The sequence below is a fragment of the Neltuma alba genome, unplaced genomic scaffold, assembly GCF_004799145.2.
Source record: "Neltuma alba isolate B1F8T4 unplaced genomic scaffold, ASM479914v2 tig00012197_pilon, whole genome shotgun sequence".
NCBI lineage: Eukaryota > Viridiplantae > Streptophyta > Magnoliopsida > Fabales > Fabaceae > Neltuma > Neltuma alba.
This window is the reverse complement of record NW_021636737.1, coordinates 215950-230194: the sequence shown is the minus strand read 5'-3', so window position 1 is coordinate 230194 and position 14245 is coordinate 215950. Positions and strand designations below refer to the sequence as shown.

Sequence of the window (14245 nt, the reverse complement as noted above, 5' to 3'; positions counted from 1 at the left end):
AGGTTCCTGCTAAAAACAAACAAAGAACTCCACGACCACAAGGCTGATGCCCGTCAAGTTCCCAAATATCTTGCTGGGCAAAACCATCTGCATTCGATCCACACTTCCAATTATCCATCGCTGATCACAATGGCTCACTTTAGTTTTACACAACGCTTTTTCGTATTTACCACTAACAAGGAGAGAGAACTTCAATCACTCCAGCAAAAACAGTTTGGCCCCCTAAAAAATTTTCGTATATTGTTAGATTTAACAAAATAACCTAGTACAATAATTGCATTAACCCCAGGAAAAGCGAAAAATTTGATCACATATTGAAACTTTTTAACCTTTTTGGCCAGCCTGAAGAAACCAGTTTGTATAAATTGTCGCGTGACGGTTTCAACAAACTCAACCAGGTTGGAGGAGCTTAATGAATAATGCATGCCATTAAAGACGGGCATAAAAGTGATAGGAACCTGTCTCAACTTACCCATTTGTGCGCGTGTTCTAAGGTTTAATGGATGTTTTGATTGGCTACAAAATCAGGAGCCAGATCAACAATGAGATGGATTATCTATTATTATTAAACTAACAACAAATAGAGGGAAGGAGGGAGAATCAAATTTTAAAAACCTAAATTTTTGGAAAATCAAATTGATATCCCCTTTGGAGCTAAATTATTTCTCCAATTAAAAAACAACTACTCCCGTGACATGAAAATAAATTGGATTATCAGTCATTCTTACTTTTTATGTTATTTTGAACTTAAATCCTGATCCCCTCAGCTCACCACAAAATGAAAGAAATTAAGGAAAAAGAATTGGCTTTCATGCCAATCATTCCATTACCAAAGGCATGTACAATCCAGTAATCTAATTCCAAAGTTTCGATATTACATTTAAAACCGAAACAGCTTGGACCCAATGATTCATACACTACTTCCCCACGAGGCACAGCTACCAAGGAAAGGGAAAGTAGCTTCCCAACTTGTACAATTTTTCTCCATAATGTGGCATCGAACAAGCAATAAACACTACAAGTTGCTTCCGGAAGCTGACACCTCAGCACTGCAAACAGGGCAAACCTGCACCACAAGGAGTCAACTATTACACCATTGCTATTACACTACGGAAACTTCCAGGTGAAATCATTGATATGCTCTCCCAAGGCAACTCAAATCAGAGCCTTTACCTCCAAATAACACTCCTAACACCCCACATAATACTGCAAAAGGGGGGGGGGGGGACACTACTAAACCAAAAGGAACAACACCCTACCCTGCTGGATGATGATTGGCCTACAATGTAGCCATGTAGGTCGTTGATAATGTGTCCTTTATTTCCTAACTAAATCTTTAAATATTATTCGTCACTTGACAGGCATATCTGGGAAAGTGAGTCTCATTTACCAACAGAAATTTAGACTCAGATTTGAGTGCGAACGATGTCTTACTACCCAAGTTCAACTCTAAGCTATTTTAGGAACCCTATGAAGGCCAAGGCTAAGAATCACAGATACTCGTTAACTCTCTTAAAAGAGTGACAATAAGGCAGATCTAACATCCATATATTAGAACATGCCTGTGGAAATTAGAAATTACTGAAGCTGGAATTCTAAAAGCAGAAAAACAAGCCTTTCTCTAAGCAATACAAAAAATAAAAATAAAAATGTGACACCATAAATACAAGACCACATTTGATGTACAGAACAAAACATGCATCATGTAGGCGAAGGACAGAACCATACCTTGTTTATTTTCAACCAGTTGTTAATGCACTCAGGATGGTACAAATGTTTGCATGAAAGTGCAGTCAAGGACTCACCATCCTCATAATCTACCCGGCATATGACACATCTAAAAAGGAACCATAACAATCAGGTACAATGGTATATTGTAAATAACAGCTGGTAAGGTTAGAAGTAACAGAATTCCACACATACGAATCGTTACTTCCATGCTGATCACTTCCGATCTTGTAGTTGACCGAAGGCAAAGAGGCTATAGTATCAGTAGAAAGACCTCTGCTCTCAGTTCCAACAACTTCACCCAATGCCAGGAGTTCCTGATATAATTGAAGATTTGAAGTATGCTCTTAATATGCGAAATAGAAGGTGAAAGGAAGGGTGGGCAGCATCACAAGAATACAGAGCAAGCCTGAAAGATTTACCTCATATGAAAGTTCATCAGGATCAACATCCTCCCACGCATCCTGTAGAGTCATATGGCTGATGAGAAACTTAATACAACTCAATATCAACAATACATTAGCTGAGACACTAGAGTCAGGGAAAAAGCTTTGGAGGACAATTGGGAAAGAGGTCCACAAGGTGAGCATTCTAAGATAAAGTTTACAATGGCTGCAAAAATGAAATATAGCTCTAAAGAGAATCAAAGAGACCTAGGAAAAAGTGGACAGTGGCTGGAAAGATAATTGGTCACCAAAAAATGAATAAATAAGAAAAGGTTGTTGGACTTAAATAAAAATAATCCAGTCAGATCATACAAAATATACGAGTTCCATTATAAAAACCAAAGTCTTCTTCAATAATATACCTATTTTCTTCGTCAATAAAACTTCTTTTTTGCTCCAAAAAAAGCTAAATATCGCATATTGGAACACTTATGATTGAGCACTAGCCTCCATCAGCATCAAGTCTAGAATGGCATTCGGTTTAATGATATCTTAGCTTCAAACACCTTTGGCTTTAAAGAAAATTCAAAAGATTCAAGAGGAGGGCAAACCAGATCTAATGATTATGTATTTCGCACTAAAAACACTGCCTCAACCCATATCAACCAAACCATGTACACCCAACCACATTGTGCAGTGATAAACCTACTTTGATTCAGCTATTACAGACAAAGACATCCACAATGTTCATCCACACAACCATAGTACCATTCTTTTAAAATCTCAAGAGGAAAGTTCTTCCCAGTAAGGAAATGGGGAGGAATGGTGAAGAATGGGATTAACAAGGGAAATCAGGGTTGCTCTGCGTTAATGTAAGTTTTAATGAGGATTCCTTAAACTTTTTCATTTAAATATTATATCCTTTGTTGGAAAGCATATTATTACTTCCAGTTTACTGCCTGTCAGACAGCTACATTATTTCATAGGAATGACTGTATAAAAGGCTATAAATACCCTTCTAGCCACAATCTGAGAACTTTTTGCTTATCACAATATGAGGCTGTGTGCTGTGTGCTGAAGTGAAAGAGTTGAAGGGAATTCTGTTTCTTTTAGACTTAAATAAACATGATTGAAAAACAAAAATTATTAATAACCATGTGGAATGGAATAAGCAATATTTTTAGCCATGGCATCTACAATCTACACTCTAAAACATTTATAAAGTGCATAAATCATTTTTAAGCTAATGCCACTTAAACTTTGTCTAATCCAAAACCAATTCCACACAGATTCCAGCGAAACTCATCTAAGTGATACTACTCCGCCCCTTATTATGAGATCTTTTAACTAAATTGCACAATTTAAGAAAACAGTTAAAATTAGTTAAAAACAATTAATATGTAGCAAATACAATTTTTTTTCCAAATATACCCCTATATATCAATGGGTAGATGTGAGATAGTAATAGTAAGATAAATAAAGAAAGATAAGGTTTAAACGCATTAAACTAGGGGTAAAATAGGTAATAATGTATTAAATATTCAGACAAACTCAAAAATGATCTTATAACAAGAGACAAACCTATTCAAAAAATTGGATCTTATAATAAGGGACGGAGGGAGTATTCAATGAGCTCCAATAGAAAAAAAAGTGTAAATGTTAAGTTACAATGTTTCTCCACTAGGATTGCAAAACTAAACAATGAGATTTGAGATGAAGAAATTTAGCAAATATGGTACATTCCTAGATATACTTTTAAATGTTCGTATGTCCACAAGTGCGTGGGATTGCACAAAGACAAAACCCATGACTAAATTTAAATGCAAATGCACATGAAATAAAAATATTCCACCTGAGAATTAGCACCATGGTCTTCTGTGTCCTCAGCTTCCCCTGCAAAGTGAAGAGTGATTAGCAGCCATATATATCAGATAATTTTGAGGAAAAAGAAAACCAACTGATTATATATTCATGGCCAAGAAAACTAACGATCATTTATCCCAGCCATTGCGAATAGTCTAGCCGCCATTTCCCTTTCTTCAGCCTCTTGTAATGCTCTTGCATAGGCTTCATCACTTGAGAACGCATCAGGGTCAAATTCAATGCTGGTATTATCAATTTCACCAGAACTACCATGAGCATGGACATCAAACGCATCTTCATCATCATCATCATCATTATTGTCATCATCGTCATCATCATCATCAAGGTCATTGTCTTCATCGTCATCAGTACCATCACGTATATCCTCAAAATCATCAACGTCATCATGCAAATAGTTGCCAGCTTCCCAACTTCCATAATCACTTCCTTCGTTGTTCATTCTCAGCATCATGTATGCCCTTTCCTATTCAAGCATTAACAAATAAATGATATGCATAATTCAGAAGCATAAGAAAACAAGAAGGGGGGAAAACAATAATTGTAGCAAGTTACTGAAAAATCAAAGAAAATAATTAGTGAAATAGATATGAAGCAACGCCAAAACTTATAACTGACCCGCCCCCGGGGGGGGGGGGGGGAGAACTCCAAAAGGTAGCCGAAAGCAACTTGAGGAGTTGAGGTCAAGTTGAATTGTTTTATTGTGCACAATTTTTTTTCAGTTTACCCCAAACCACAACAAAGAGGAATGAGTGTCAAAGCTTATAATCCCATCTCTAGACCCTTCTTTTCTTCATTAAATTTTCTTCCCCACCAAAACGAGTATGAAGCTCGAAATAAATACAAAATCTTCAACAACACAAAGCACAACAAAGGAAAATCCCAAAAAAGAAATAACAGCCAAGTGAGAAGAAGATTTAGAGGTAAACCTGCTCCTGAAGGGTTCGAGCAAGGGCGAGGTCAGCATCGACCTGACTGAGATTAGTGAAAGGGGTTCTGGAAGGGGGGCGATGAGGAGACCGGACGGAGCCAGATCCAGTCCTCTCTCCGTCTTCTTCATCCGCACCTCCATTCTCATCTACATCCACTTCTTCTGTGTGCTCCTCTTCATTCAAATTGGAACGCTCTTCGCTGTCATTGATGGGTTTGGCTCCTCCTGAAACTGCTTTGGTGTTGTTGGCGGTGTGATTCTCCATGGAAAAGAAAGAACACTAGACAGAAATTCGACGGAGAAGAGGGAATGAAGTGGAGAAGATCGAATGAGAAGATACGAAAGTCTTGTCGAAAAAGAAAAGGTTGGACGAAGAGGGACGGCGTTGGGACTCCACAAGTTTGGACGCTCCGGTTGAATTCGACCGTCGATAGGGGACACCCCAGTGAATCTGGGCCGTTAGCAGCATGCGTCTGTTTTCCCGAACACCAACGATACCCGCACCTTTTCCCTTTGAAAAAAAGGTACTCCGCATCTTTTATTTTTAAAATTAATTATACAAAGCTGTTATTTACGTCTTAATATATGTAAATTTGAAAAAAAAAAGACAATATATAAATATATTGATAGTAATTATTAATTAATATTGATTTTTTGACCTGATCGCTATTGATACGTTGAGTTGGCGCACAAAATTAATATATTAACGAAAATTTCAAAAAATATATAATCTATATACGTATCTATTTGCATAAAAGGCACGTCAACATTAGAGAGTGTTGCACGTTAGTTTAAAAACAAGTTAAAATGTTGTGAATTGTGATAGTGCGACTCTTCTTAATTTTAGACTAGTATTGTACTTTTATTTTAGAATGAGAATAATTAGAATAATATGTTGGATTATATAGAAATAATATAGAGTGAAATTTGTCGGAGATATTATGCAACATGAGAACTTTGGGCCTCATTGTGAGCATCAGTGGGCCGGACGGAGTAACAGATCAGCCCAACATAACAAAGAGGCGTACGGCCAACGAGGCTAAAAGAAAGAATAAATGCCCATTTCGTCTGTTAGCTCAGTTCAGGAAATATGGACAATGGACTCATCTCTCTCTAGGGTTCGAGTCGAAGAAATAAGGAAAAGGATCAAAGCTTTTGAAGTTGCATGCTAATTCTAAACGCGAGAGGATCATCCACAACATGAATAATCCCAATCAAATTAGACCCAACGCTTTGTATCCCAAACAAAGGCCTTCGAGGAGAGGTCCAACGGGAGAAACAATGCCGGATGAGATTAGACCCACGCCACTGTTCCAGTAAAGCTACAATCTACTATAACGCAAGATTTTTAATTGTCTCGTCGTTGGTATACCAATTTCTATTGGTACAAAGCTAATACACACTGAGTTTGGCAGCCTATCATTCTATCAATCAGTGGCCATCACTCACCAAACAACATCCCTTTACAAAACTTGCGTCCATTCAACTACTCTATTTGCTTCATATAGACCCTAAGTGTCTCTCACAAAGCCATCCCAAAGGCGATTTGCCAGGGAAATTACAAACAGACAGTCGATAAAATAGAGCCACAATGTTTCAATCCCACAAAGCAAAATGTTTGTCTTTGAAGTGAGAAAAAATAAGACTGATTAGTTGGTCTTTCTTCATCCGTTGCAGCTTCAAGTTGAACATCTCAACCTACTACTACAAGAACTCTATTCTCTTCTTAAATATCTTCATACTAATGAAATGAGATCAAAACTCAGTTTACTGCCTGCAAAAGATCAACGATTCTAAAATATGAACAGGCTTCTCTGGCTCCCAGAATCTTCAACATTCCAGCCTGAATGGAATCTATATGACGTCCAAAACACATTCTTCAAATGCGTAAGCTGGCAAGTGGAAGAAACCTTGGATGCCACGAACTGCCCTTATCACTATGTCTGCGACAGAAAGTACCCTGCAAATTTCCCACTTGCTGCAGATGTCTTGGTCCTCCTCTTCACATCAGCTTCTTATCTCGTGACCCTTTTCACTGTGATAATGGATTTGAGCTCAGGAAGAAGGGGGATAAGATCCCCAAACAGATACTTACTACCTTCTGGCCCAATTCTCCTCCCTTTGATAATCTTAGCCTTTGCAAAAGGCTCTCAGATAAACACAATATTTCCGCTCTCTTACATGGGTCCTCCAATCCTTCAACTAGTTCTAATCTCTGCACTGTCCTTTGACTATGGAGCTGATAAGGACTTAAAGTATACTTTTTTTGCTGCATCCACAGTTTCCGGAATTCTTCATGCAAGCCTGTACTTGGATTCAGTTGTGCTGCCTTATTACACAGGTTTTGATGCTCTGGTGTCGTCCACATTTTCAGGTGAGTGTGAGACTTGTGTGTGCAGAAGAGAGGCTTTGGTTGTGGGAGGGAAGCTGGTGAGGTATAGGGGTTGGTCTGTGACCACATTTTTGGTGGTGGGTGTTCTGTGTTTGAGGATTCTATGCAGAATAGTGGGTGAAAGTGAAAATGGGAAACTTTTGCTGCTCAAAGGCCTGATGGAGAAGTTGAGTTGGATATCCATAGCCATTGATTGTGTTTATCTGACAGTGAAATCACCACCAGAGAAAGCATTGTTGAGAATTGCTGCTTTTGGAGGCATTTTGGTTTTGATTTGCCTTCATGTCCTCAAAGAGGCATGCACGTACGTTTATGCTATGGCCAATGTGGCAGAAAATAGGAGATGGGTATCAACTCAATCGTTAACAAAATAATCAAGACACACGAATGATCGATGAAGAGCGGCATGAGTTTTTGGATATCTGAAGCTAACTCTCAATTGTAATTATAGCCACTTTTATTGAAGAGATTTTATCAGGAATTCAGAGAGAAAGATAAGAACATATCATGTTCTCCTTTTTCCCCGGTTAAAACTTCCTCCTTTGAAGTGAACATATTCGTTTTTTTTTTCCTTCGTTTTTTCTCCTGCTCTTTTACGATCGAGATCGAGACAATTAAGCACGCCTGCATGGAGGGTCCCTGAGGCGTTTTGTATTTGTTTATATTGAAATGTTCATCATTGAATAATTCAAAGAAAATAGGAGAATAACCCACTGAGCTTATGTTTGATAGGGTTTAATGTTGCTGTATGTATTATTATGAGTATGCCTAGAATGCTACAGAGAAAAGTCAAAACTTGCACTCTAACATTCTTTATTTTTTTCAAATTAAATAATTGATTCTTATATTAAGAATCGGAGCTAATAATTTCTAAATGAACCAGAGGATTACATCCCTATTTTAGAACATGAAAATAGATTACTATTAAAATATGTCCAGCACAAAACATAATAAGTCCAATGTATTAAGAAAATGACGAGACCTAATTGGTATGTTAGAATATAATATATTCTTAGAAGATCTAATATGGTTGTTGATATTATTGCAGTGTCTTTGTTAGAGAAATAAATACTGTGCAAAATGACATTAAGAGTGGGGATTATACCTATCTTTAAGTAACATGTAATTTGTACTAGGTTTAGTCTGTTTCTTTATTATTATATCTAAAAAATCATTTATGATTCCCTGAGAAAACAAAATGTGGGTAATTACTAATTAGGCTTCTGTAACTCAAAATATAATTATAATGATAGTAAATAAACCCAAATTCACTGGCTATGCAACTAAAAATTATTAAGCTCAGCCTAACCTAAATAATATAAAATGCACCCTAGGATCAACCTGGAACGCATAAAGAACATGTAATTTTTATGTTATCAATAGTTAGTCTTCCGCGGTGGACTTGATAGGACGAGTCATCAACTCATCATAGTTTCACATATATCATGGACTAGGGATACAGCTAAAATTAGAGGGACTTGTTCTAAGATTTTCAAACTACAGATAACCTATTGGGAAAAGACAAAGATATAATAAATTATACTGATTAATTAACTAATTTTCTCTCTTCCTTTTCCCTTTTTTCCCCTCACAAAGTATGTCGTTATTCAGTGTAACAAGTTCGTTAGCGATAAGGATAATACTTAGGCCCACTTGTGGTATTGTGAATTTGTGATTGATAACTCGGAAAGACCACAAAATACGATATTTACAAACTTCACAAGCAACTCTTCAATGTTCCCTTTAAATTTATAACAAGCAACGTTTGTTCTAAAATTTGGAAGCTGTTCATGAGAAGGAAGCTCCAAGCATGATAGCAGAAGATTACCCAATCCATTGATCATCACAGATGCATGCCTTCACAATAGTTGAGAAAACAATCTTCAAATATACATCCTGAAGTACATGCGTCTTTCGTTTATACATAAAGAAAAAAAAGATAAATGAAAAATGGAAAACCGAAAAATGTACATCATGTCGTTACTTGAATGAGTAATACTAAGGTATAAAACACCAAAATGGGCCTCAAGTTCTGAAAGAATGCCCAGGGTTTGGACTGAACAAGTATGTCCAACCTAGATTCGTAACAATAAAATGATTTATACAATGAAAGCAAGATTTTTTTCGCTTCAAACGTAAGATGAAAGGGAGAGACTTTAATGAACTACTTGAATATTTTCTACACAGATATATCTTACACTATCAAATGATCACAAGTATGTGAAGTCAGGAATTGTTTAAATTCTGAAAAAGCTCTGGAAGATGAGCGTTGGTAAGCTTGGTCCTCTTGCTGATTTCATTCTTCTTCTTCTTAGGCTTGGGTTTAGAAGAAATGCCTTGAATCTGCGCTGCGCTCCTCCTCTTTGCAGTGTTGGTAGCAGGTTTCATCCCATTCTTCTGGAGATCCTTCTCTATGTCAATCATGTCACGAGGCAATTCAATCCCCCGGAAAAGCTGTTTTATGTCGTCGTCTACTTTAATAGGCACTCGGGGGTCATTAGGGTATGCAATATCTTCCTGCGAATCAAAGTTGGACAGTAGCCAAATCTGCCCCGCAGCTTTCAGAACCTGTTGAGAGAAATCCACATAAGGTCTCGTTCCATGCAAAACTAATAATTAGGCTAGATTTTGACCGTTCTTCCCCGACTAAAAATGTCACCTACCTCCTAAACTATATATCATCTGATTATAAGCATTGTAGATCAACTTATTCAAATAAGCCTCTTCAGTTTTATATGTAGATGAACTAACAACTCATTTAATAGAACCTCATCCTGGTAACAGAACTTTGTTCGTCTCAAACATCAAGCATCCCCTTTTTATCATGTAAAACTCGATATGATAGAGAGCAGATATACAAAAGAGGATGATCCTTACCAGACAATTCTAACCACCTAATAGGTGATAGAAGTATAAAAAAAAAATAATCACCCTCAGTAAAACCATGAACAGTAAGATTTTATGCTGAATATAAGAAGTCAGCAACAACCAAAAATCTAAACTAGTAAATTGACTGACTTGAAAAACCCAGTATTACTGCACTACACTGTGGCATGAGATTCTTTCGAAAATGTAAAGAACATGCTCATGGTTGTCCCAGTAACTTATTGTGCATAGAGAAACTATTGACTTTGAGAACATGTTTAGTTTTGCACAATGGACCCAAAGCAATGTAGGAATCAGCAAAATATATATATGACCAACATTCCACAAATACTAATAAAAAATTAAAATTCATAAAAAGGAAAAAAAAAACGGATAGAATGTTCTTCAACCTGCAAGTCCTCCATCACAGTCGGGTAGGCATCCTTCAGGTCAATAACAGCAATGCCCTCAGGAAATTTGCGAATCAGGTACAGAAGTTGATTTTTGTCCTTCAGGTCATGTTTTGACTATAGACCAAAGAGAAAAGGCAGAATGTCATAGTCCTTATTACTGGCACAACATGAGAGGTTGTCGTTATCTAAAGCAACATTCGAATATAAAGTCCAAATAAATGCTAAGAAAATGTAACCTTGTAAGAGAACCGTTCTCCATCATAATGTACTTTCGGATTTTTCCTCAAGCTGTCAAAAACGTCCTTGTTAGATTTCATGTCAACATAGCATGCCTCATTTATTTGCTCAGGTGTAAAAGCCTGTCTGGTCTGCAAATAAGGAAGAGTGTATTAACCACCCTTTCATTTTTATCATCAGCAACAATATCACTTACAGATGGCTGAAAAAAATATATACACACTTGTAGATCACGTGAAATAATAATGGGAAACGTTCAAATCAGTGCTCTAATCATGATGTACAAAAATTTCAAACATTCAACAAGTCCTGATAAGCATACCTTGTCACTCACTTTGCTATGTCTACTGATGGGCCCAATAGGTATTGGGATAGGAAATACAAGCGAAGGACTCAGGGCCTCAAGCCCAACATTATTCAGGGTGAGCTGGGTAAGGAGGGCAAAACTGGGAATGCAAACGGTAAACAGGGGATAACAAACTTCTGACAGTGTCAGGTAGTGGGAGGCGTTTAGAAGGAGGAGGGAGTGAGTGGCGAGGCAGACAATTTTGAGCATTAGACAGGAGAGGGGGTCTGTTCTCTCGAACAACAAACCATGGAGAGTGTTCTTCTTCATTGGTAGTTATTTCCCCGTAATAGTTTCTAGTATCTAACCCGTTTCATCATCTATTAGTGAGTGTATTCTCTCATTTTCAATCAGTAAAGCTGTAAAGAGGATACTCAACATTGTTTATCAGTTCATTTAGTTTCGGTTTACTGGCTCTATCATCTACTATTCACACTACCTTGAGCCTAGAATGTCATTCATAGAGGAAATGGCTTTCTGGTGATCAACATCGAACTTCAACCCATTCTTCACCATAATCACCCCAGCAGCATTATAGAACAAGACATCAACGCAACTTTTTTTTTCCCCTTGAAATCTCAATAGTAAGATTAATACCGTTATGTTGTTAGCTCTGACAACTCAGAAAGTACATAATTTTGCAGCATACACTAAAATGAAAAATCATCCAGGGTTCAGCTTTTTGTAACCTTAAGAAATGCCCCATTTTTCTATCACAGCTAACTGTCAATACCCATAATAACTTAATATGATACAGAAATCTGTATAAGGTCATTAACAGAGGAAAGAAATACGAAGGGAGTAAATAGAACAAATACCTCTAGCAGCAGATCAATAACACGCTTCATCTGAGCTCCAACAGGGGCCTTCCTAATACTGTTAATATGTTGAAGCCTCTCTGTATCATTTGAAAATTTGACAGCAGGAGCTGGAGTTTTCCCATTGGCCAATGCAGATGCAACTGCAGGAGTAGATTTTTTACTTGCTGCAGCCTTACTAGCTGCAATGCTCGTGAGGGTTGACTGACACTTCTGCTGCTGTTTTTTAAATCGGTCTAACTGTTCTTGCAGTGCCATCTGAGATTACAATTACTCAATTAGGAGATATAGCGCGTACAAGACGTGAAAGAAACAAGATGTCCTTAAGGTTAAGAAAAGAAAGGAGTCACCCGATGGGTAAGAATGCTACTAATTTGTCATATTTACTGTTCAGGTTATATTCACACATAAATATCGCAGATCAAAAGAGACCAAACCCGCATCAAATAGATGGCAATAGCATAAAAGAATAGAGCTCCTAAAATGTCAAGTAAGAAGTGAATTTTAAATGATCCAAACCATATCAAATCCTTTTATTGAAGAAGAATGTACACAAAAAATGGTTTTTTTTTTCCAGTTCAGTGCATTCTGAAACATTTCCAAACGTGACTCATGACGAAATGGTGCCAAAACAGCACTGAAATGCTACTGTGCTTGGAAGTGGATGATCCTTCTCACGTGAGAGATGCGGACTCAGGAGAACTAGGGAGAGGGAAAGAGAAAGACCAACAAACCAGCTGTAAAATGGAGCCCAAATAAGCTGTGCAAGAAATTATGAGGGAAGTTTGTTGCTGCTTGTTCAAAGAGGATGACGAAAGAGTTAGATGAGAAGGAAGAGGCCTCGGGGATTGAAGATGAACCCGCCAAGAGTGATTAAGGGGCTTTGTTTTAGAGACAATACTGGTGAGAGGAATGCAACTTTTCATCGTAAAGAGATTGCATCCAGAATACTTAACGAGTGCATCTAGTCAGAGGAAAAAGCATTCCTTGTCCCTTGAGAAAAAGAGATATGCAAAAGAAATGAGAATTGAAATGAGAAATATTGCCCATTTCACCTTTTAGCTCAGTTCAGGAAATATCGACTACTCCCTAGGGTTTCCAGTCACCACTCGAACTGACTGACAAATTATTTGTATCATTTTTGGCTTCACAAGGAAAAGAAAAAAAAAAAGGTCGATATTCTTCGATATCCTGATGGTATTGACAAGAAGAGAAAAGGAAACGCTACAAAATAGCGCAGAAGAAAAACACCAATCCCTACTTCAACTTCATATTTCGATGAGAGCGTCTAAACATGTGCTCAATGCAGAGCTAGTTTTTTTGTGGTTTGTAGACAAGACTTTTCTCTTTCAACGATTCCATCTGGTTAACTGATTAAGGAACGGTACACAAAAGATTTAAACTTCCATGCTAATGCCAGAGGCGGAAGAATCATCCAGAACATGAATGATTTTCAATCAAGGAAAGCATATTCCCACTGGTGTTAAGATATGAATATAAAAAGTATCGCAGACAATTAGTTACCCTGAATCTGCTACTCCTAACTCCTAAAACACGCAATTTGAGCAACAGCGAAGGAATTGCAGGATGAGATTAGAGACGCACGGCCGTCCCACTACGGCAATTGGGGCCTTCTGAGTCATGAAAGGAAATCCCAGACCGAGGCACTACATAAATGCACCAAAAACGCAGCGTTTGAAGCATCTTGAATCGCGTAAGATCATTTTTTGAAAAAGTTAATCTAAACGCTCACTTTTAGTCTTTTTATTTTAAGACGCGTTTGGCATCGTATAAAAATACTTCTAAAAAACATTTTTTATAAATTGAATTAAATTCATTCATATATTTATTTCGTATATTATAAAATTATTTTTAAAACTATAATTTGACAATATTTTGAGCTTAGCTCTTCTCGGTAACCCAAAAATATATAATTTTCATTTAATAAATAAAAATAAAATTATATTAAATTAACAAATCAATTTATAATTTTGAGCTATGCGAAAAATATTACATACTAAATAAGAATAAATTTTCTTATACAAAATATATAAGACATATATAAGGGAATATATTTATCATGGAAAAAAATCTAAATTTATACAAAATAGGAATAAATTTTCTTTTTAATGCGATTGCAAATAACTGTGAAATGCCAATACGTCCATTGATTATAAGCTCTCTTTTTTTAATTCTTTTGTCTGGTTTGATATTTCAATTCTCTTCTTATAACTCGTATCAAGAAAAA

General features: G+C 36.9%; 3 protein-coding genes across 4 annotated transcripts; 1 reads left to right on the top strand and 2 right to left on the bottom strand.

Moving 5' to 3' along the window:
• Positions 1–788: 788 nt before the first annotated feature.
• Positions 789–5273, bottom strand: LOC114724705 (E3 ubiquitin ligase BIG BROTHER-related). Its single transcript, XM_028911121.1, has 7 exons — positions 4925–5273; positions 4104–4461; positions 3967–4007; positions 2151–2192; positions 1924–2045; positions 1729–1837; positions 789–1066 (listed from the first exon to the last, which is right to left on the bottom strand). Exons 1-7 carry the CDS (start codon positions 5189–5191, stop codon positions 1016–1018), a joined length of 990 nt encoding a protein of 329 aa, XP_028766954.1. The 5' UTR covers positions 5192–5273; the 3' UTR covers positions 789–1015.
• A 1368-nt stretch (positions 5274–6641) lies between these two features.
• On the top strand, positions 6642–8092 carry LOC114724773 (uncharacterized). The gene has a single exon (XM_028911223.1). It carries the CDS (start codon positions 6727–6729, stop codon positions 7690–7692), a length of 966 nt encoding a protein of 321 aa, XP_028767056.1. The 5' UTR covers positions 6642–6726; the 3' UTR covers positions 7693–8092.
• Positions 8093–9235: 1143 nt separating this feature from the next.
• Positions 9236–13629, bottom strand: LOC114724748 (transcription initiation factor IIE subunit beta). Of its 2 annotated transcripts, none has more exons than XM_028911189.1 (5): positions 13522–13629; positions 11998–12255; positions 10833–10964; positions 10594–10710; positions 9236–9886 (listed from the first exon to the last, which is right to left on the bottom strand). In XM_028911189.1, the coding sequence occupies exons 2-5, from the start codon at positions 12253–12255 to the stop codon at positions 9545–9547; spliced, it is 849 nt and encodes a 282-aa protein (XP_028767022.1). In that variant the 5' UTR covers positions 13522–13629; the 3' UTR covers positions 9236–9544. The 2 variants fall into 2 exon arrangements, with proteins under 2 accessions (XP_028767022.1, XP_028767023.1); XM_028911190.1 differs by lacking the exon at positions 13522–13629 and adding an exon at positions 13053–13494.
• Positions 13630–14245: the final 616 nt, after the last annotated feature.